Raw genomic sequence first — 19913 nt, 5'->3', positions numbered from 1 at the left:
CTTTTCCTCGTCATGTCGCCGCTCGGAAATGAACGATGCGAAAAGAAAAGGAAAACAAATGAAAATGAACCACTGTAGGTTTTTTTTTTAGTGCTTACTTTTGCTTTCGTAGTTTCGCCTTATCTCTTTCATGTCGGGGCGATTTCTCCCGCAGCCTGCCTCGGAGCGTTTACTTTTGACTCGCTTCTCCCTCGCGTGTTAGCAACAGGACGCGGATAAGGGACGTCCGCCACCTTGCTGGGTCCCCTCTTATAGCTTCCGCGCCTCGTTTATGTCTTCGCAGAGAGGTGGACGGGCGGCTACGGCGAGTATGACAGGCGGGTCTGTCCTTCTTGCTTCTCCCCATCTCCACCAAAAGGGCCGCTCTCCACCACGTCAGCCGGAGCTGCACTTCTCTACTGCTGGCTTCCTGCAGCATCTCTCGTCCATCGCTCTTATTATTATTATTTTTTTTGTCTCGTTTCGTCGACGGCATCTCGCAAGTCGGGGGTGATTTCTCACTTCTCCCTCTCCGCACGTTACGCGTCTCTCCCCCATCTCCCCTTCCTTTCAACCCCTTTTTCCCTCGGTTCTTTTGTTTCCGCTCGAAGACGACGATGAGCAGGACGACAACTACGCTGCTTTGCACACACACACACACGCGCGCGCGCGCACCTTTCCTCTCGCCTTTCCCGTCGTGCTGCTGTGCCTGGCGTTGTAACTTTTGATGGAGCGCACCGTTGATCGCGCACCAGCGGAGCCCATATATAGGGGGCCGGTCCCTCCACGGCCGTGTTGAGCGGGTGCTAGCTGGCGGTCCACGTTTCCTCGCCTTTTCTCCTTTATTATTCATTTCCGTGGCGTGATCTGACCGCCAGCTGCTTCACGTCGACCGTTCCTTTGTGCCGCGGAAGGCGTTTCGCTTCACTGGCCTGGATTTTGCTTTTTTCTTTTTGTTCGTATGTGTTTACGCTGAAATTTCGGGGGTGTCGTTCTTTAGACAGAAGACAATGCCGCCTATCTCGAGTTTCATTTTACTTCGGGTGCATCCCCGATCTGCGTCTGTTTCTTCGTTGCGCACGTAGTGGGCGCTGGTATTTATTTTAGAAAGTTCCAGTCGCTACTGCGAGGAAACTTTTACGCGGAACTTGAGACAAAGAAATGCAGATGTGTATGAAAATACGCAGATATGTCGGGGCTAGTTGGGCAGAATAACCTCGATAACGAAGTTGGGAGCGTAGAGTAGAAGGCGGGGTATAATAAACACACGTTTGCTCGCTCTTGTGAAACTTCATAGTATTTGTTTTGATACGACTCTAATACTCTTCTTCCATGGTACAAAATTTGATTGTAAGGTCAACTTTATTCTTCTTTTACTTTGAATAATGCACGCAGCTGTGTGGCCATGTTTTTTCGTCGTTTATGATACTGATGTTCGTTTCTTTTTTCTGCACTGACTGTCTGCAGAGCAGCTTTGTGCAGCAAGTTGGTCCAGCCACCATGTCCACAGCACAAGCGTTCCTGGCTTATTGCAAATAATTCAAGCTACGTATTCAGAGTAGCTCGTTACCCGTAGGCAACGTTCCTTGTCGGCCTATCGTAACTTAACATTACAGTAGGCTTAACTTTAGCACCGGGCTATTATTTTCTTCTTTTCTTTCTGTCTTCCTTGCTCTCTGTCTTTCTCAATAATAATTCTAATTTTATTTTTGATACGATTCCGTTGTGAATGCGTGATTCAAAGACGGCACACATATTCATCTGCGAAACTGGCGATCGGCATTTTCCAGGTTAATTTCTCTATCGTTCAAGCGCCCTTCGCTATTTATTTATTTATTTGTTTATTTATTTATTTATTTATTTATTTGTTTATTTATTTATTTATTTATTTATTTTTCGCTCTCTATCTCTCTTTCTCTCTCCCTCTCTGCATTTTACAAATTAAAGGCTTCGCATTAACAAAACAGCTTTATTCAAAGCCTTTGTCTCCTGCAGGGTGGCACTCTTCACTATCAGCGACGTCGCATTAGCAGCACCACCAAAGCTTTCTAGGAAGTACTGCTTACACCTCAACTTTTCGGCACCGCTTAAACGTTGCCGTAACATACGTCGACAGCGACGTGTCCTAGCGCAGTTCACCCGCGCGCTGGCATCCATCCCAGTTTCGTTGAAAAAAAAGGGGGGAGTCGGCACACCATTCCAGAACAACGCAAGCGAGTGTGCTTCTCTCTCCCGAGTCCGAGGCGACGCGAAGCGTGCCGCAGTGAACACCTCTGCGTCGTCCTCCTCCTCTTTCCTGGCCGCAGGCAGCGTGGAGCGCATTAAGCCGAACCTATCCGCTGCGGCCAAGTTGCTCTGTGTGTCAGCGCAGCGAGACGGAGGAGAGTGCCGGGCGTCCGCCGCCTGACGCGATTTGGGGCTGGCCTGGCCCGTGCCGGTCGGCCCTGTCCCCAGCCCCCCCAACCCAGATCCTAATCAGATTGCGCGCGCCCCGGTCTGTGCCGCCGGATCCCCATTTCCGGCCAAAGCCGCCGGCCATGGGTGCTGAGTGCCGCCACAGCGCTGGCAGTGTTTGGCGGACTGAGCCCGCTTCGTTACTCGGTGAGCCTAACTCCATTTCTCAGGGAAGAGGCTGTCAACGCTCTTCTGCGTTCAACTCGTTGGAGGCGTCATTCATTCATTCATTCATTCATTCATTCATTCATTCATTCATTCATTCATTCAAATTCGGTTGTTCTTTTGTTAGTTCATTCATTCATTCACTTGTTCGCTCGCTCGTTCGTTCGTTCGTTTGTTCGTTCGTACCATGCCGCAAGAAGTTCAATCGTTTACGAAACCGAGTGTCAGAGAGAGATAATAAGCATACAGAATACATAATCTGGTGCCTTATGGCTCCAGGGCAGCCGTGATATGAGACAGCGACTCATCGACTGCCTTGTACTTACTGTCATATTCTGTGAGGGAGGAGGAGGAGGACCATTGCTTTACCCTATTGCTGCAAGCACTGGACCCAGGGCGTCTAGCACCTGCAGCGCCCTTAGCGCCGACGGGGTTTTTATGTTGCTGAGCAGAACACGCATAGTGATCACAACATTATTATGGCGATCATCAGGTGTCGTTGCATCAGCGGTTTGTGAGGGTGTCGATGGCGCCGGTATCCGAGGTTTCTTCGTGGCAGGTTGTGCGCTTGGAAGTGCGGGCCGCTTTGCAGGATCGAGTCTTGACAATCTCTTCGTTTTTCGGTGTCTTTCATGGGGGCGCTCCGCGTTGATGAAGCAGCCACTTTGGCGGAAGACGGCGTGTTGCTTGTTGCGGCGTTTCGTTGCGCTCTTCGGTGGCGATAATGTCGCCTTCTAAGTGTAGCGGCAGCCTCACTGTGCGTAGAATGATCCCGAATCCTGCGCTTTACAACCGCGAATTCGTTCCGGAACCTCGGGCAGTCCTTCGATGAGGCTTCGCGGGAACCACGGCAATTAGGGCAGTTCAGGACAGTCGCGTGGCAGGCGTCTTCTGAATGGACGGCAGCGCACCGCGGGCTCACAGCATTGTTCCTACAGATGTTTTTTACATGGCCAATCTTGAAGCACTTGTGATATTGCAGGGGCTTCGGTATGTAAGGTCGAACTGCATGGCGGACATGGCCAACTTTCACCGTGAGAGGGAAGGCAGTCTCCCTCAAACACAAGCTTCACGCAGCATGTATTTCCGAGTCTGGTGAAATGCGTGATGACAGTGCCTTCTGTTGTTGGTTTTATCAATATTGGCAAGTCGTCAGCTGGAATGGAAACGCCGACGTCATAAATGACTACAACAGTGCCGTTACCGCCTGTAGCGATTATTGATCGTACTTTTACTTAGTCAACTTCTGCGACATTCCGAAGGTTTTGTAGTGCTGCGCTACGATGTAAAACATCTACAGCCATGCAGGACATTCTTCTGTGAGTTTATTCTCACGTCTCTAATCTCATTCGGTGCGATGCCCTCGCGTAACAAAGAAGGAACCTGCCTGTTAAGGAGCCGCAAATTGGTCATAGGACCCACGAGCAAGAACAGAACAGTGTGCGGCCAGCGCTGTGACATATCTTTCACGGTTGAAACACTTGCCGGAGATGACGCCCGCATCAGTCTTCTTCCATGACAACCTTGAAGTCGTCGTCCGAGGAGTCGCAGCTGTCCGAGCACAACTTGGTGGCTTCGCTGTCTGTGTCGCTTGACTCGCTCCCAAGTTTCCTGAACGTGCCGACCGGACAGCTTCGTGCAAGGAAGCTCCTCGAAGTTTCTTCGTCCATTGCCGCAACGAGGAAGCGGCAGCTCTCAGAATTTGCTAAGAATCAAGGCGAAAATGCAGAGACAACTGTGCGAGCGTTCAACTAATGAATCACTGCCTCATATTCTAGCAAAGACTGGTATCCCATATCATGGACAAAACGCGGAAGCTTATGATATTGATAATAAGTCGCTGTCTTGTCCATAAGCGCGTTACAGAAATACGCTTGCACAAACCAGGGTATGGCTTTCAAGTATAGTGCCAGGTTCTTTAAAAGAAATACAGAAATACAAAAGTGAATTTCCGGAGACTACGTGAATAACATTATAAACACTACTTGATAACTTCTAACGATGGCGAACGCTTGGCTAGGAAGCGAGCGGTATTGAAAAGAAAAAGCGGTGGCGGCACTGCTTTTGATCTTGCATATTAGGTGCCACTGACCTCACAAGTTCTTCCAACGTTTGACTGAGGCTACTGAAAAGTTCGTTACCAAGGGAGGAAAAGCGCTGGGATTGCGTTTTCTGCATTTGCAAATGAACAAAAGCAAGATCTAGTTGAAGATCTTCTCCTCAGGGAAGAAAGAAAAAAGAACTTCTCAAGAATGATATATAAATAAACAAAAATAATACCAAGTTTGTAACATTAAAGAACGACGTCAGCAGTATCACGATTTGGGCAGGAAATAAGAAGCTACGGTAGACAGAGAGAGAGAGAGAATTTTCGGTCTAGTTGCTCGTGGAGCATCTAGACAAGAAAATTGGGCACCGCGGCGCCACGAAAGCTACAAAAGAATCGTCCTTCCATTCAACTTTTCTTTTTAAGTTGTGTTTATGTCTTATCTTTGTTGTCTTTATACCAAGCTTGGTCTTCGCCATGTGCATGTGACGTCGAAAAGTCTGCCGACGCCTCAGTGTATTTGTTAATTTACGCTAAATGATCGAGCCACACATGTGAAAAGCAAGAACTCATCCCGGTCACTATCGTAGGCCTTTTTACCTACACAAGGAGAATCGCAAGAAAACGAAAGTTGCCTGGCACCTTTAATAACGCTGATCAATTAGAACATCTTGAAGGGGCAGCGCAATATGACGAAGACAGAAGGCAGGAACACACAGGACAGCGCTGTTCCTGCCTTCTGTCTTCGTTTATTGCGCTGACCCTTCAAGATGGTCAACCAGTACCAACTCGCCCAAATGTCGATCCTTCTACTGATTAATTAGCTTGCTTTCATTTTTGAAGAGGGGGGGTGCCAAATTCAAAAAAATAAAATGCTGACCTACGCCGTCTTCGCTATAATGCGTCATATATTTTTCTGCGGAGTTCATGGAGAGAAAGTACTGAATAAGTAACTTATGTGTCAGTTCTAGTGTATCTCTTACTCATTTTTTACTCGCTCTGGAATGCATATTCTGAGTGTGGCTACAACGCCCATTGCGCAGCAGAGCGCGCGTATGTGGCCGCGCTTCGAATACAGTTTGCCAGAGCGAGTGACAAGGAAACATATTGGGTGCGGTAGACTTGCAGAACCTCAGGTCTCCGAGAAGCAAAGTGTAAAAAACGCGCAACTTGTAGTATGTTGAATGGATAGCAAGTTTACGTATTCACAAATTTCACATGTTGACTTTATTTTCATCACGTGCCACTTAAATCATTATTTCCTACATATGGAGAATATTAATAATGAGAAAGCGCGTCACATGAAAAAAAAAATAACATGACTGAAGGGGAAAGTATTCGTGCAACCTTAGAATCGAGAACCCATGAAATTTGCCTCGCTTTTTTAATGCTGTTTTGTTGCGTGCAAATTCAGCTCTGCAAATTCGTCTCACAGAGCTTCATCGATGGTGACTATAGCCAAGAGTGAGCAAACAGAGAAGCAGGTGAAGCATAAGATCCCACAACAACGACAGGGTCGTATACAACCAACATCAAAGCAGCGCACGCATTTCAAAGGCTTCGCGTCAGCTTGCATTGCCATGTGAGGAAATCCTTGCGTTGGGTACAGCGCTGCCTGTAACGCGAGCTTTTCTGACGCGACCGGCTGCTCGAGCGAAGGGCCAGAAACTTGTGCTGGCCGTGAGACCCGTTATACGACACCCCCGGTTTTATTGTCCCGTCCAACTCTGCACCATGGCCTCGCGTTTGCTTTGTCGTCGTCGAGCGAAAGCACCCCGTACTCTACCGGACACCGCAGCGTCTTTGTTTAGAAGGCAAACACTGCCAAGAGTAAAACAAACAAGCAACCAAGTAAGCAAGCAATCAAGCAAGGAAAAAAAAATGTTGATCGAAGAGACGACATGGTAAGCACAGCCCGTTTAGGCCAGCCGTGAGGCAATGATGTCGCGCCTTCTTTGCGTCGTCGATGCCGGCTCCGCGATGGCGACCGGCGAACGTGAGCCTCCAGAGTGGGCTCGGCACCTGCCTCTGCGCTGATAGCGTACATGTGCTGCGCTACTTCAGCGCACTCCGAGGTAGGTCCGAGAGCCACAGATCACTACTGCACTGAGATCACACTCCTCTGTCCCCTGAAGGTACATTGCTCCTTTTTCTTCTTGCTAACTTGGAAACGGAATGGCGGACATTACGGCGACATTGTTATTGCGCTGACGCTGAGTCTGGCCAGCTCGAGGAACATAAATCTGTCGAAAAGAAAGGACGTGGAAAAAAGGGAGGGAGGGAGCTCTTTGAACAAGAGGTGCCGGAATTGCCACGGTTCTTCTAAAAAAAGAAAAAAAAAAGAAAGAAAGGTAATCTTCTGGACCAAGGTGCCGGTATCTGCAATCGTTTGGGAAGGCCACCGAACGAAGACGTGTAATAGCGATGAAATCAGAAAGGTCAACGCAGATTTTTTATTCTCCTCACCTTTTTTGCTGCTCACGGTAAATGGTACACTAATTATTATTTCGCGGCAACAGCGCTCGCTAAATGAGAATGCGGAAAGTAAAGCGTGCACGTTGCTAAAGTAATTTGCAGCACGTCGTGCCTAACGCTTATACCTACTACCAGCGGCGTAGTTAGGTCGTCTGGCACCCGGCGCCCATGGTCTTCTGTGACCCCCCCTCTGGGTGTAGTAAGGAAGGCGAGGATATCGAAAATTTCCGGGGAGGCGAAGGGGGGACGTTTTAGCACCAGCACAGCCGCCTTGGATACCGCTGCCATATTCTGCACAATACCGAGTTCCAAGTGGTCACAAACATACATAACCTGATAGAATATTGGGAAATATCCTCACAAAATTAACCTTTTCTGTAAAATTCCGTGCAGCTAAAACAAGACACTATTTCTGACATGAAGTCAAACAACAACAACAACATAATAAAGAGACGGTTAGCTAGGACTAGAATACAGTGCTTTTGTTCAACATCGCGAAACTTATCGATACAATACTGATTAATGGAACAATGTATCCAGGGTGTCCCGGCTAACCTAGGCAGAGTTCAAAAATATGTGAATGCCACGTAGCTGGACAGAACCAAAGTAATGTTCTTTGCCGTGGTTTGTAGATACTCAGATTATTTTCTTCATTCTACCTAATGACATAATTAGAGCTCCTAATTAATTAATCAACTGCTCAAATATTATAATTAGATGAAAAGTGTCAATGAGCAAATTGTAGAGCGACATGAAAAACTCCCGATACAGATTTCTGTTGCTCAGTACGTGCTACATAAAAGTGTTTTTCAGAGTGTGAAAAAAGCCCGCGAATACACGAGAAGTGCATCGAGCGGTCAGTCGCGCGGCAATTTTGCGTGTATTCGCGGGCTTTTTTCACGCTCAGAAAAACTCTTTTATGTAGCACGTATTGAACAACAAAAAACTATATCCGGAGTTTTTGAAACGTTCCACCACATGAAACGTTCCACATGAAACGTTCCACCAAGGTGAGCAGTTTGGCTACCACTTAGCGAATTAAATTTTTTAGCCCGCACATTCGTGCAACGTTGTTGTCGGCAATTCAGCGGCACTACACATCTGGTACATCGGGTACCCGAGCTCAGGTTGCTGGTTATTGGAGCATTCTTTACCATTTACGCCCACTCAAGCCGGCGGGAAGAGGAGTGTCTTCAGTCATATGTGACACCCCATCCCACCAACTGGCACCTGACACCCAGGCCCTCCCACCCCCCATTACTACGCCACTGCCTACTTCCCACTTTCATTTCTGTGAGAACGGGTCCCAAAGCGGAGACACAAGTGTCTCCTTTCTTTTAATTAACTCGTCTGCGTCTGTAAGTAGTACGCTATTGGAACAAAGAGGCGTTGACGTCTCCTTACCCAAGAAGACGAAGCAAAAAAAAAATCGCACGACGTGCGTTCACCTTGTTAGGCGCATTAAGGAAACATCAGGCGGGCAGCTGGCATAAAAAGAGCGCCCGAGGTGGAATAATGGGGAGCAATGGCGCCGGTATTTCTTTGTCACTCTTCTGTCTGCAATGCCTTACGGCATTCGCAAGAAGACAGGGGGGGTTTCTTTGTACGAAGCTCCTTACTCCGCAAAGCCTGAGCTCTTGCTTACACAAAGTGAGAAATTGTTGAAAAGAACAGAAAGGGCAAAGACAGGAAAGTTAATCAGAAAGTAGTCCACTCTGCTACTTTGCATAGAATGATAGGGAAAGGAGGAGCTAAAGAAAAAGGAAGTGAGCAAAGTAAGAAAATCTGCTGTGCTTTGCGTGCATAGAGGCAACGACGCCAGGAGTGGTCGGATGAGCAAGGACAGAGAAGCGGAGTCCTCCGACGGCCGCTGTAGACGACGTCAGTCTCGCATTCGGCCTAATTCGCTTGCTGCTCCTGGTCCACTGTGTGATTGACACACAGCGCTGCCAGTGAAGGAAATATGGCAAAGAAAAAGATCAGCGACACCGAATGTGAACGGACCTTTGGATATAGCGCTTTGGACGAGCAACCTCAGTGCCGCCGTGTCAGATTTTATCGTATGATGGATGACCTTATACGAGAAAAAAGAAGGGCACGCATATTACGACAATACTGCAGATATTGGTTGTATGTGAAGCTACGAAGCTCCGCCTGTTTGTCATCTCATCGCGTGGCGCTCAGCGAAAGGGAAGCTCGGCACGACTCGGCGTCGGTCTCACCGGAGCTGGCGTGGAAGTTTCACAACGCGCTGATTCAGCACAGCCCGCATCGAGGCTATGAAACGCCGTATGTCGGCGCACCCATGCACGGCGAGCAAAAGGGGCGACTCTCACGAAGGGCGCTTTTGACGCGCGGAAATAGAAAATCGCAAAGCCTACCCGCACACGAGGCGTTCCCGGAGGCATTCTGTTTGCTGTCGAGTTAAGCGCAGCGTGTTGTTCGCCGTCGCTTTGCTTTACCGTCCATCGTGCACTTGCGTATTTTCGTTGTATTTTCCGAGTTCCTGTTTCGACTTTCTCCGCGCGCGCTCTTCGCGGTGGTTGCTGACTCACTGCATGCGCTCTGTATACGCTTCGACGAACTCCGTGTACACACGGATGCGCAAGTTTTTTGACTCCCAATATCCCTGAAAGTGCGCCAGCTCCCGGTAAAAAACTCGCACGACTGCCCCCTTGGCGTGCTTTCCTGTGCGTGACTTTCTGATTTCCTTTTTTGCGTACTTTCTGACTCGCAAGGCAGTGCCGCGCGGCTCGTGGAAATGGGAAGTGGGTTCTTTTCGAAAAAAAAAAAATCCCCATTCACGACAGGTACTTGGTTTGGCCATGAACGGCCGTCTTTTAGCGGGGAGCTTTAACGGAGCGAGACCCTGAGGTTGCGCGGGCGTGCTTCTCAACAGCGAAATGAGACGTCGGGGGCGGAACCAATGCAAGGCACACGGTTCAGAGTACAAAACCGCGAATGTAATCTTGAGGTCTGACGGACAAGGTGGAAAAGGAAGTAGATTCTATTCGGTTCTTTCCTCCATGCCATTTGATTCTGTTCTCCTCGTGGACAAAAGCGAAAGCAACGCATATACGCGAGAGCGGCGCACATTACGGCGAGTATTGAAGGGATCTTTCTAGTTAGCTTGCGGGGCTACTGAATGAATATATAGCGCGAGTGAAAAGTGTGATCGAGCCACCTCGTGCTGTTGCTATTTCTACCACTGAGGCGTTTACGTGACAAAAAGGAAATAAAGCTGGTCTTTCAGAAATTTCCCGAACATTGCACCGCTGCGACATTCGTGGTTTCCGATCAGTTGCGGGCACACCTGACACTGAAATTATAGTATAAAGGTTATAAACAGGGATAAGGGATTCTTTCTGAGACGCCTTATCCCTGTTGATAACCCTTATACGACAGTATGCTACCTCATCTGTCTGTTTCCTTTTTGATTTGCAATATTCATGACCCCGGAGTTAACACTATTCGTTTCAGTAAACGGCCCATGCATGTTCGTGCGAATGATACGAGCACGAGATGAAGAAAGACGCCTGCGGATGAAGCTTTCGCTATATGTTTATGCGAGAACTTCTTATCAGGAGCGCAGTGACGTACGGGAAAAGTATAACGATCATCTGGCATTGTTAAGGTGCACTGACCAAAACAGGTACAACATATTGACACGTGTAGTTGTTTATCTTTATTGGGTGACCACGTTTCACTGCCTAACAAATGTTATCGCACAGCGCAGGACGCACCTGCATCTATCAGAAATTTCTCGAGAGTTATCGATGGTGCTATCCGCTCTGTTTTCCCCGAACCTTGTGTAATCTGATTTCATCGCGCGACGCGAAGGGTGCAGAACTTCCTGGAAGACATGCGGGCTCCAGCGATCACTCTGGAACCTTCGATTACTGATGTATAAAAGCCGACGCGCTTGACCCACAGATCAGATATTCGACGATCGCCGACTGTTTTCGTCGCTATCGTTGTGCTTTAAGTGTAGCCTGTTCTTGTGGGCACAGGTTCGCCCAATAGAAGTTAGTTTCGTCTTTCACAGTATTGCTACTGTGTTCTTTACCGTCACTACCACGTGAAAATATGCTGATAAGGAGGATTTCCACAGCAGGTCGCACGCTTACTACTCTGTCACAATTACGTAGGTACAAGCAAACGAGAATCCTCTGTCGCGTACCTAAAGAGACAAGCCTTGGTATCTAAGCAAATCTGCCACAGCTAGCCTTCGTTAAGACCTCGGCAAGTGAAGAAACACACGACATCCTTCTGTCGACATTTTTCACTCGACACTGGCGCCGTAAAAGCAATTCCTGCCATTACAGGAGCAAGCAGAGGTCAACATGCCGAAGCTTTAAGAGCTACGCTGAGTCGCATAATGTGAAAGTTACAAGTTGCGTAAGCGCTGCTGTTGCCTCACGGAAAGCTTGTAACAGCGACGAATGGTTGAAGAACATGTCCTAGCATTGGCGGGGACATTCTCAAGAGCTCTGCGAGAGCGCTGAGCTTCAAGATCACGCGAAGCCGCATCCAGAGAAGTCACCCGACTGGTGACGCAACCTTCGTAGTGACCGCAGGCTAAGTTGCTGCTTCGGTAAGAGGCATGCATGTCCCGATGGAATAGTCGAAGTGGTGCAGCGTTCTTGAGCACTCTTTGAGCAACCCGAAATCTTTAGCCCCGTAGAGGTCGGTGTGTAAACCTTGTACTAATGCCCAAACACTCTGTAAGGCCCACATCAAGAAAACTTAGAGCAGCTTGTTCACCTTTATATCTGGTCACAGTGAGTACATTTTCGCAAGAAGCATTACAATGTTATCTGAGTTGAAATCCAATGAGTAAATTAATTATATTTAATATTATATATTATATATTAAATTATATATTAATTATATAGAGGTACTGGGATCGATACCCAGCACCTCCAACAGATATGTTACGTAGGAAGACACCGACGAAAAGCTATTTACAAGTATATTTACAAGGCAATACGCCGCAGTTGGCCAAGAGGCAACAGCCCGCGCTAGCTTCCAATCGTCGTCGTCGTCGTCTTCTTACTGTTCGGCTCTTCGTCATTGGAAATACTATCTCGTAGCAATATATTAATTAAGTAATTGGTTTGCTGAACTATGCAACGCCGAAATCTCCAGACTACAGACTACGCGCTGAGCTTTCCGTGTTTAAATTAGAATTTTAGTGTGTCAAAGAAGCGTCGTTCTTAAGATACATTGTGCATTACAGGGTTAAATAAACTGGGCTATTCCTGTTGTAGACAATTGCCATAAAAAGGCGCCGTTGCGCATTAATGCCACTGTACCTACGGCCGCCCACGGTTTTGTTTACCTCTGGCTTGCTTTACCTTAAATTTCGCAACCAGACTGCATTTTCTGGTCCGCGTCATTCAATAAGACACTTGAAGTCGTTTCTGAGATTATTACTGCGCATCTTTTCTCTGGTGTCATCGTATTCTCCCTCTTCGTCCACACATTTCGTTGCCAACAGGCAGACACCATTTCAAATCTCAGTCGCAGCTAATAATGAAAACGTATGCATAGGACCGCATTTCTTTTTCTGCATGAGCCAGCAAAGAGGAAATGCGAAATGTTTTATTCAACTATTAAAACCAGAAAAACTGGTGTCACGAAATTCAACAAAATTAATAGACCGATTTCCCCACGTTCACAGTTTATACCCAGTGGCCCTGCCGCTTTACTAGGGTCTAAGGCAAAGTTGAGGGAGGATGCGTCTTCATCTCGAACGCCAAGCGAGTTTGTCATGGCACGTCACTACATATGTTTCTTACCATAGTGGACCCTTAGCCCTTCGCTTGGGGCTTCTATAAGCAGCATGCCTTGTGGCAACGGTGGCGTAGAGAAACTTGTCGTGAAATCGGTCTTCTGCAAGTTCTTTGAAATAAATTGAAAGTGGAGTGAGAGTGGGGAAAGTGGGCTTGCAGTTTATTCATCATGAGACAGGGGAGTTGTAGCGCAGAAAAGGCACAGGGACAAACCAACTCACACGCAATACACACACGGCAACGCTACTTGAAACAGTAGTCTTTATATTCAAAGCCGATCCAACTATATTGTACTTCTCGGACACCGCAATACACATCAAGTGGAACCAGCAGGTTCTATGCAAAAGAGGGGAAAAATTAAATAAAGAAATATAGCCATTTAAAAATATATATCCTGGGGCTTCATATGCCAACACGTGCCAAAACCACGACAAACGCCGTAGTTCCGGATCAGCTTTGGCCACCTCGAGTTCTTTAACGCGCACACGGTACACGAGGGGCGTTTTTAGATTTTGTCGGCATCGAAATGCGGTCGCTGTGTCAGGACCTGGTCCCGTTCCCTCGGACTTCGCAGCGCAGTCACCACAGCAACCCGGCGGGTAACATAGCCAATTAGCAGCATTACTAAGCATAATTTCTCCGTAAAGCTTTGTCACCTCTTTGCGCAGACAACCTAGCTCTTTAGAAGACAGCGCTATCGATGATTTACTTATGCACGATTCGCCAAGTGCGCCGATATATTCTCAGCTTCTACGATTAAACGGGCAACCTCGTCCTTATATTTTTTCTAGAATAGCAGGCAGACCACTTTACAGTGCAGATCACTCTACAGTAGCAATACCGCACTGGCAGTGGCACTGGTGCAGTCAGTATCACAACTGTGCAGTAACAGGGGTCAAACAAGTGATGTCATTGGAACCAACATTTCACCGAAAGGACGTCAGACGAAGACAATTTCCCTTGTCGAAACGTTGGCTCCAGTGACGCTCCTCAATCGAGCATTGTTATTCATTTCGAGCCTCCGTCTTACTGTGAACGTATGTATGTCTCGTTGAGACCACTGTGTCAAGTCGCGTGACCCACGACGGTGCCTCTGTTCCTCTCTTTTCAGACTCCGAACAAGGCGCGCACGAGCGGCGGCTTCTGCAGGACCTGCTGGCCAACTACAACACCCTAGAGCGGCCCGTGCTCAACGAGTCGGAGCCACTCATCCTCAGTTTCGGGCTCACACTGCAGCAGATCATAGACGTCGTAAGTGGCCCCGGCAGTCGCCTCGCTTACGTTGGCGAGACGCCTGTGCGCCTATCGGAGCCGGGCGCCTCGTCAGTTTACCAGCGAGATTTCCCCTCCTCACCCGGTACAGGATAGCCAGCCGGAGGTTATCTCTGGTTAACCTCCCTGTCTTTCGTTTGCGTATCCCCCCACCCTCTCTCTCTCTTCAGCGCTTACAGTAGTGAAACCTGTCCGAGCATTTCCAGTGTGGATTTCCGAAGCTTATTCTCATTCGTGAGAGTGATCTCTTCTTTCGCTGACCTCAGCCTCCCCCATCACCTCGAGAGTTCGGCATCATGAGTATTCTGAAAATTTATTGTACCTCTACGCAGCATGTCTAAGAAAATCTGTGAGAATTTTTGCACAGATCTTCATATCTATATACAATTTTTTTTTAATATCTATATCCCACACGCAAAGAACGTATTGTCCATATGGACCTCGTTATTGAGTAGCGGCGTCATACATTTGAATAAATCATAATGTACAGAGAGTGTAGGATGACTGCCTATAGAAGATATGGCTCAGTGCGCTCTATTTGGAATGCAGACTTTAGACTTTCAATCTACTTTTGTCAGGAAATTTGCATGCACACGTACTGAGGAACTTCTTTTTTACCTGAGACCTCATTTGTGAGCCCGCTTCTCAGTACCTGCGATTCGTAGGCATATGCAGAGTGTCCAACTTATAGTATATATAAACTCGTGAATGTTGGCTTTCGACCCTTCTAACTTTAACTTGCTTAACCAGCCATAACTATTCAGCCCGTTCCTATAGAGCTTGCTGCTCTTTTTCTTCATCGTGGCTAGACGCGCTGTAACAAGGGAATGGTTAGGAGCTACAAAAAAACAGAAAAAATGAATAACGAACTTACAATTGGTTTGTCTTTCGCAACGACCTCAGTTTCTTCATATTTTCATGTGTTAGAGACTCAAAACTGGTCATCGATAAAGGATTGAAGGGATGCTGGCGACATTTAAATAATTAAGTTATTGGCAACCGGCAAAAACACTCACACAAACACCCACACAGAAGAATTAGTACTTCATGAAAAAATATAATATTTAAACAACTGAATAAAACATCACATCGTTCGAAGTGCAGTCTTGTATACATTACGAACTTTCGGCTGTGGCGGCCCAATTTCACCCACTGATGCACTGTAAAATAATTTACGCCCTTAAACGGTGTAAATTGGTCTATAATTCCCACCCATACACCCAAAACAGGTGTAAGGATGTGAGGTATTGCAAATTTTACACCCTTTTGTCTACTTTTAGGGGGGCAAAATATTTTACAATGTACTAGTGCCGAAACCGGAGAAAAATATTGTCGTGGCTCCTCAGGTATTTTTGTATATCAGAGAGGGGTCCGTACAACGTGAATAGTGATTTTGAGTTGACCATATTTCATGCTTCAATTACTTCACCTGGTTTTCGAATGTTGATGTTCAAGTTATTGTTTTTGCAGTCTGCTATGCTAACCACTATACAGACTATGCTTGTTGAAGGCACAGAAACATGTGCTCGTGCTACCTTGCCTATCGAGATTTCTTTAGCTTAGACTAGCTGTAGACATGAACATCACTCGCTCGTGAGACAATCAATGCTTTTGACATGCAAAACTTGACGTCTTGCACCGATATATGATTTCGTATGCGTCATATATTGTAAACGACGCCTGTGCTTCCTTACAAAAAAGAGCTCATGGCATTCCGTTGAACTTATATTTCATTTCACTGAGCTCAGCATGAGATTGCCTGAAGGACCTGTTGAATTTCACTCTGTCCTTCTGTGAAGGTCACGTTTTCGAGCGTGTGAAGTTAATTAGAGAGCACCTTGGCACTACCCTGTGTCACCGATCATGTGTGTCACAAGCTGCACGTATACATTTCTTGCCTTTGCCACTGACGTTGTTTATGGTGTACGTTGCAATTTGTTTAGCTACTCTTGAGGGTCCGCTTGCATAGCCTATTTGCAACGAAGTAATATTTACTTCTTGAAGTGAAATATTATTTACTTTATGTAATGAGGAAATATCGAACTTTCTGAAGTGGTCCAATTTAACGAAACAAAATTAATTATTGTCTTTGTATATGAGCTGGACATTTGTGGCTAAATGCTCAACATATCTAAATTTGTTTCAGAATTACTGCTAGCCGTCACAGAAGGCCTTAGGCAGGAGTGAGACGTACATAGCAAAAACGCAAAAATGTATAACGGGAAAAAGAACCAGCTTAGCATTACGTGAATCAAGTAAAAGAAGAAATAATAGAAGAAAAACAAAAAGAACCAGTCTAACAAGACATGTATATGTGAAAATCAGAAATGATCAGCCCGCTCGGAGTTGGCCTGTGGCGAAAAAAGTGGGTCGAATGACCTGCTCATCAGTACACTGTTCGTACAATAAATGTGCCGAAAAGTAAAGGAAAGTAAAATAAAAGATCCCATGTATATGAAACCAAACGTACTAACATAAAGAGCACTATAGGAGCACCGCAGGGATCATCATCCTATTTTATGTCCACTGCCTTCGTCCTGCAGTGGAAAAAAATTTGTTGTTGATGATGATGATGATGATGATGAGGATGTGGTGATGATGATGATAGGAGCACCTCGCGTGAGCAGGTTATTATTACGTAGACGTGTGGTTCACTGAAAAGAACTTAAAACACTCGGAGGACAGCGTAAAGGTTTCTGTTCACGTTTTGGAAGATGGGTAAATTTGATTGAAGCATTCAAGCCGTCGAAGCAAGTAACCTTTGGTGAATTGCACCCTGTACAACGCTGATGAATGATTGTGGTAGCTTTGAGCTCAATCTTGGTTAATAACCTGAGAAGGCGAAAACGTACTCCGAATCATTATTTGGTAAAATAAGAGTATGAATGCCAGAAATCCCCCCATGAAAGCCTGACGAGCGACTGGAGTATTTTACAAGCTCCTGGTTAAAAAATAATAAACAAATAAAAATAAGGCCACAAGCCCGTTTCCGTAAAAGAAATATTATCACGTGGTCACGCACCGTGCAACCATTACTTATTGTGTGATAAAAAGATAAAAGTGGGAAAACTAAAAAAAGCTGAATGAAGTGAATTATGAAGTGGTAGCCCCGGAATCCGTTAACAAAGGCAGGAACGTTATGGATCAGATGCCCCTCTCTCTTCCTCTCTACTTTCACAAAAGCAAATATGTTTTTTTGTCCGTGCATTAACAGACGAGCAGTGAAGACACGTAGAAAGAAGCTTAATGAGCCTTTCTTTGGACCGTATGGAAAAAAAGAGATCTCTAAGCTTTGTTGGGGGAGACGGGAGAGGGGGAATTATTGTGCGAGGGGTTGGTACAGCGTGTCTAGACATTGGTAAGGAAAACCGAAATTGCATGCGTACACTTACTTTTTACATGCCGTATCGCCACTGCGCGCGTCCACACTCGTATAGACAGGTAGAGTTGTAAAGAACGCTTAACCATTTTCGGAGGGGTGTCATTTGATTCCCGTTACTGGAGAGAGAGAGAGAGGAAAAGGGTGAAGGAAACACACAGTGCACTGTGCATTGAGTGCCGCGCACTTAGCATGATGTTGACCTAATAGTTCTGCGGAATCCCTCAAGGTGGAGGGAAGTAATTAATAAAGGGAAAATAAGCATTTAGCTTTGTAGCACTTACGTTTGGGTGGATGTCTCATTTTCCCTTCATAAATTCTCTCCACCTTGCGGCATTCCGCAGAACTATTACGTCAAACTCTTGCCTATGCTTCTGAGTTGTCGATAAATCCGACTTCGCTTGCCATCTGCTAGCCGCCTGGCTAGCTCAGATGGTAGAGCGGCTGTCCCGGAAAGTCGGTGGTCCCGGGTTCGAGTCCCGGACCTGGGCGAATTTTTCTTCAACTGCGAAGCTTTGCTTTCGAAGAACCCGTATGGGTTTCCTTTGTAGAACTTAGCTATGTTTGGGTGGATGACTCATTTTCCCTTTATCAATTAGCGTCATGTTAGAAAAGATACACCATACCAGGATAGTTATTTGATTACTATTAACTCCGCCCAGGCGTAAGTCCAGTTCTATCTTAAAAGGCTGTCGAATCTGCCCCAGCTTGTTATACTTCAACTTGCCTTTATAGGGAGGGAGTGACGAGAGATCAAATGCCCTCCACTCGTCCCAGCGTACTATCAAGCGACAAGACGAACAGCTAGAAACTCGTTACATCATCCAACAGTGGAAGGTGACCTGGATTGGATTACGAGCTCCCGCCACCAATTTTCCTGCGTCTGCCCCGAAGGAGGAAAATTTAATTCCGGAACCGTCGTAACGAAGTTGTTCTAGGGTCAAAGAATCAAACACTCCTTTAATTAATTTTTCAATTAGACATTGCGACGGCGTTAGAATTCATTATAAAAGATATGCAAGAAGAAAAGAAAAAGAGTGATGCGTGCGCATGTTCAGGAGCAATCAGATAAAGACTGCTTACGAATAATTTGGCTTCCTTTCTATATGAAAAATAATTTATTCAAGGAATATGCTACTAGAAGACTACGTGCGTACGCTATATCATATCGAATATTACTGCAGCCACACATTATGTGAAGCAGGAAGGGCGGAATGTTTATACTGTGTGATACGTTAAAAAAGAAACAGTCACTGGGGTGGTGAAGTTAGAAAGCACGTAAACATTTTTTTTTAATGTCAAACATTTCTGAACATTAAAATTCACATTTTCTCTATTTCACGTAATGTCCAGGCATTTCTCGATCTTTATTTTCTTTTTCTTTTTGTAGCGTCTGAATAAATGTATGCCCCATTAGATATGTCGCAGTAAGAGTAAATCTCGCGCTGCCGACAGGCTCTAACACTTCCTTTAACACTGTGTTAAAAAAATGGTCAGAGAATCACAGGCCATCTGAGAGAGAGAGAAAAAAAAACTTGCATGTCTTAGTGACTACTTTCCAACTATTTGCAATTCGTATACATAAAAGTCACATGATCGCGTCGAGACATTGTTTCACCGCAAGGAACACGGAGCGCGCGAACTCCTAATATTATATGGAAAAAGAAGTATCCGGCGCCATTTAAAGGCGGCGACGTTTCCCAAGTATAACGTATTTAAAAGAAAAAAGAAAAGAAAGCCCGTGCAGACACGCGCTTACAATCCGCCTCCGCATATTCAGCGAGCCCAGCAAAAGTTCCCTGAAGGGAACAATTATTTTAGAAGGATATTTATTCAAAGACGGGAATGGAAGTGAACTCGCCCAAGGGGCGCCGTAGTCGAAAAAATAAAATAAAATGGAAGCCCGCGAACGCGGCACAATAGTGGCCGGTGAACCGTGATAGAGGAAAGGAAACTTGGAGGACGCTTCAATACACGCGCGAGTTCTTTAAAGGTTTGATCTGCACGAATGGTGCGGCGCCTGCCTCTCCCCAAGTTCGCATAAAACGCCGAGTTTGAATTCACGAGGAACGGCGGTTTGGAAGTGCGCGTACAACTTCCCTCGGATGTGGCAGCGTCTTTGCCTTTTTATTTATTTTTAATTATTATTACGTTTGTTGGTTGAGTTGAATATACTTGACCTGACGTCTTCATTGCAATGTGCGCGTGGAAAACTTGCACCCTGTATACTGATTGTTCCTGTATCAGACATCCTCGAGTTGTCAAAATGGAGATATAATTTTCGGCGTCTGTGCTCCGGTAGTTGTTGCTTATAAGTGAGTTCGCGATTTATTTTAACTTTATCATT

At 46.1% G+C, this 19913-nt stretch overlaps 1 protein-coding gene across 1 annotated transcript in view; it reads left to right on the top strand.

The window, feature by feature from the left end:
- Window positions 1-19913, top strand: part of LOC126518996 (neuronal acetylcholine receptor subunit alpha-7-like) — a 353751-nt gene that overhangs the window by 200317 nt on the left and 133521 nt on the right. The window contains exon 2 of the mRNA XM_050168610.3: window positions 14027-14166. Coding sequence (XP_050024567.1) covers window positions 14027-14166 — 140 coding nt within the window. The remainder of the gene's footprint in view (window positions 1-14026; window positions 14167-19913) is intronic.

Source organism: Dermacentor andersoni, chromosome 3 (assembly GCF_023375885.2).
Source record: "Dermacentor andersoni chromosome 3, qqDerAnde1_hic_scaffold, whole genome shotgun sequence".
Classification (NCBI taxonomy): domain Eukaryota; kingdom Metazoa; phylum Arthropoda; class Arachnida; order Ixodida; family Ixodidae; genus Dermacentor; species Dermacentor andersoni.
Note: the sequence above shows the minus strand (reverse complement) of the source record. Positions and strands in the feature narration are given on the sequence as shown.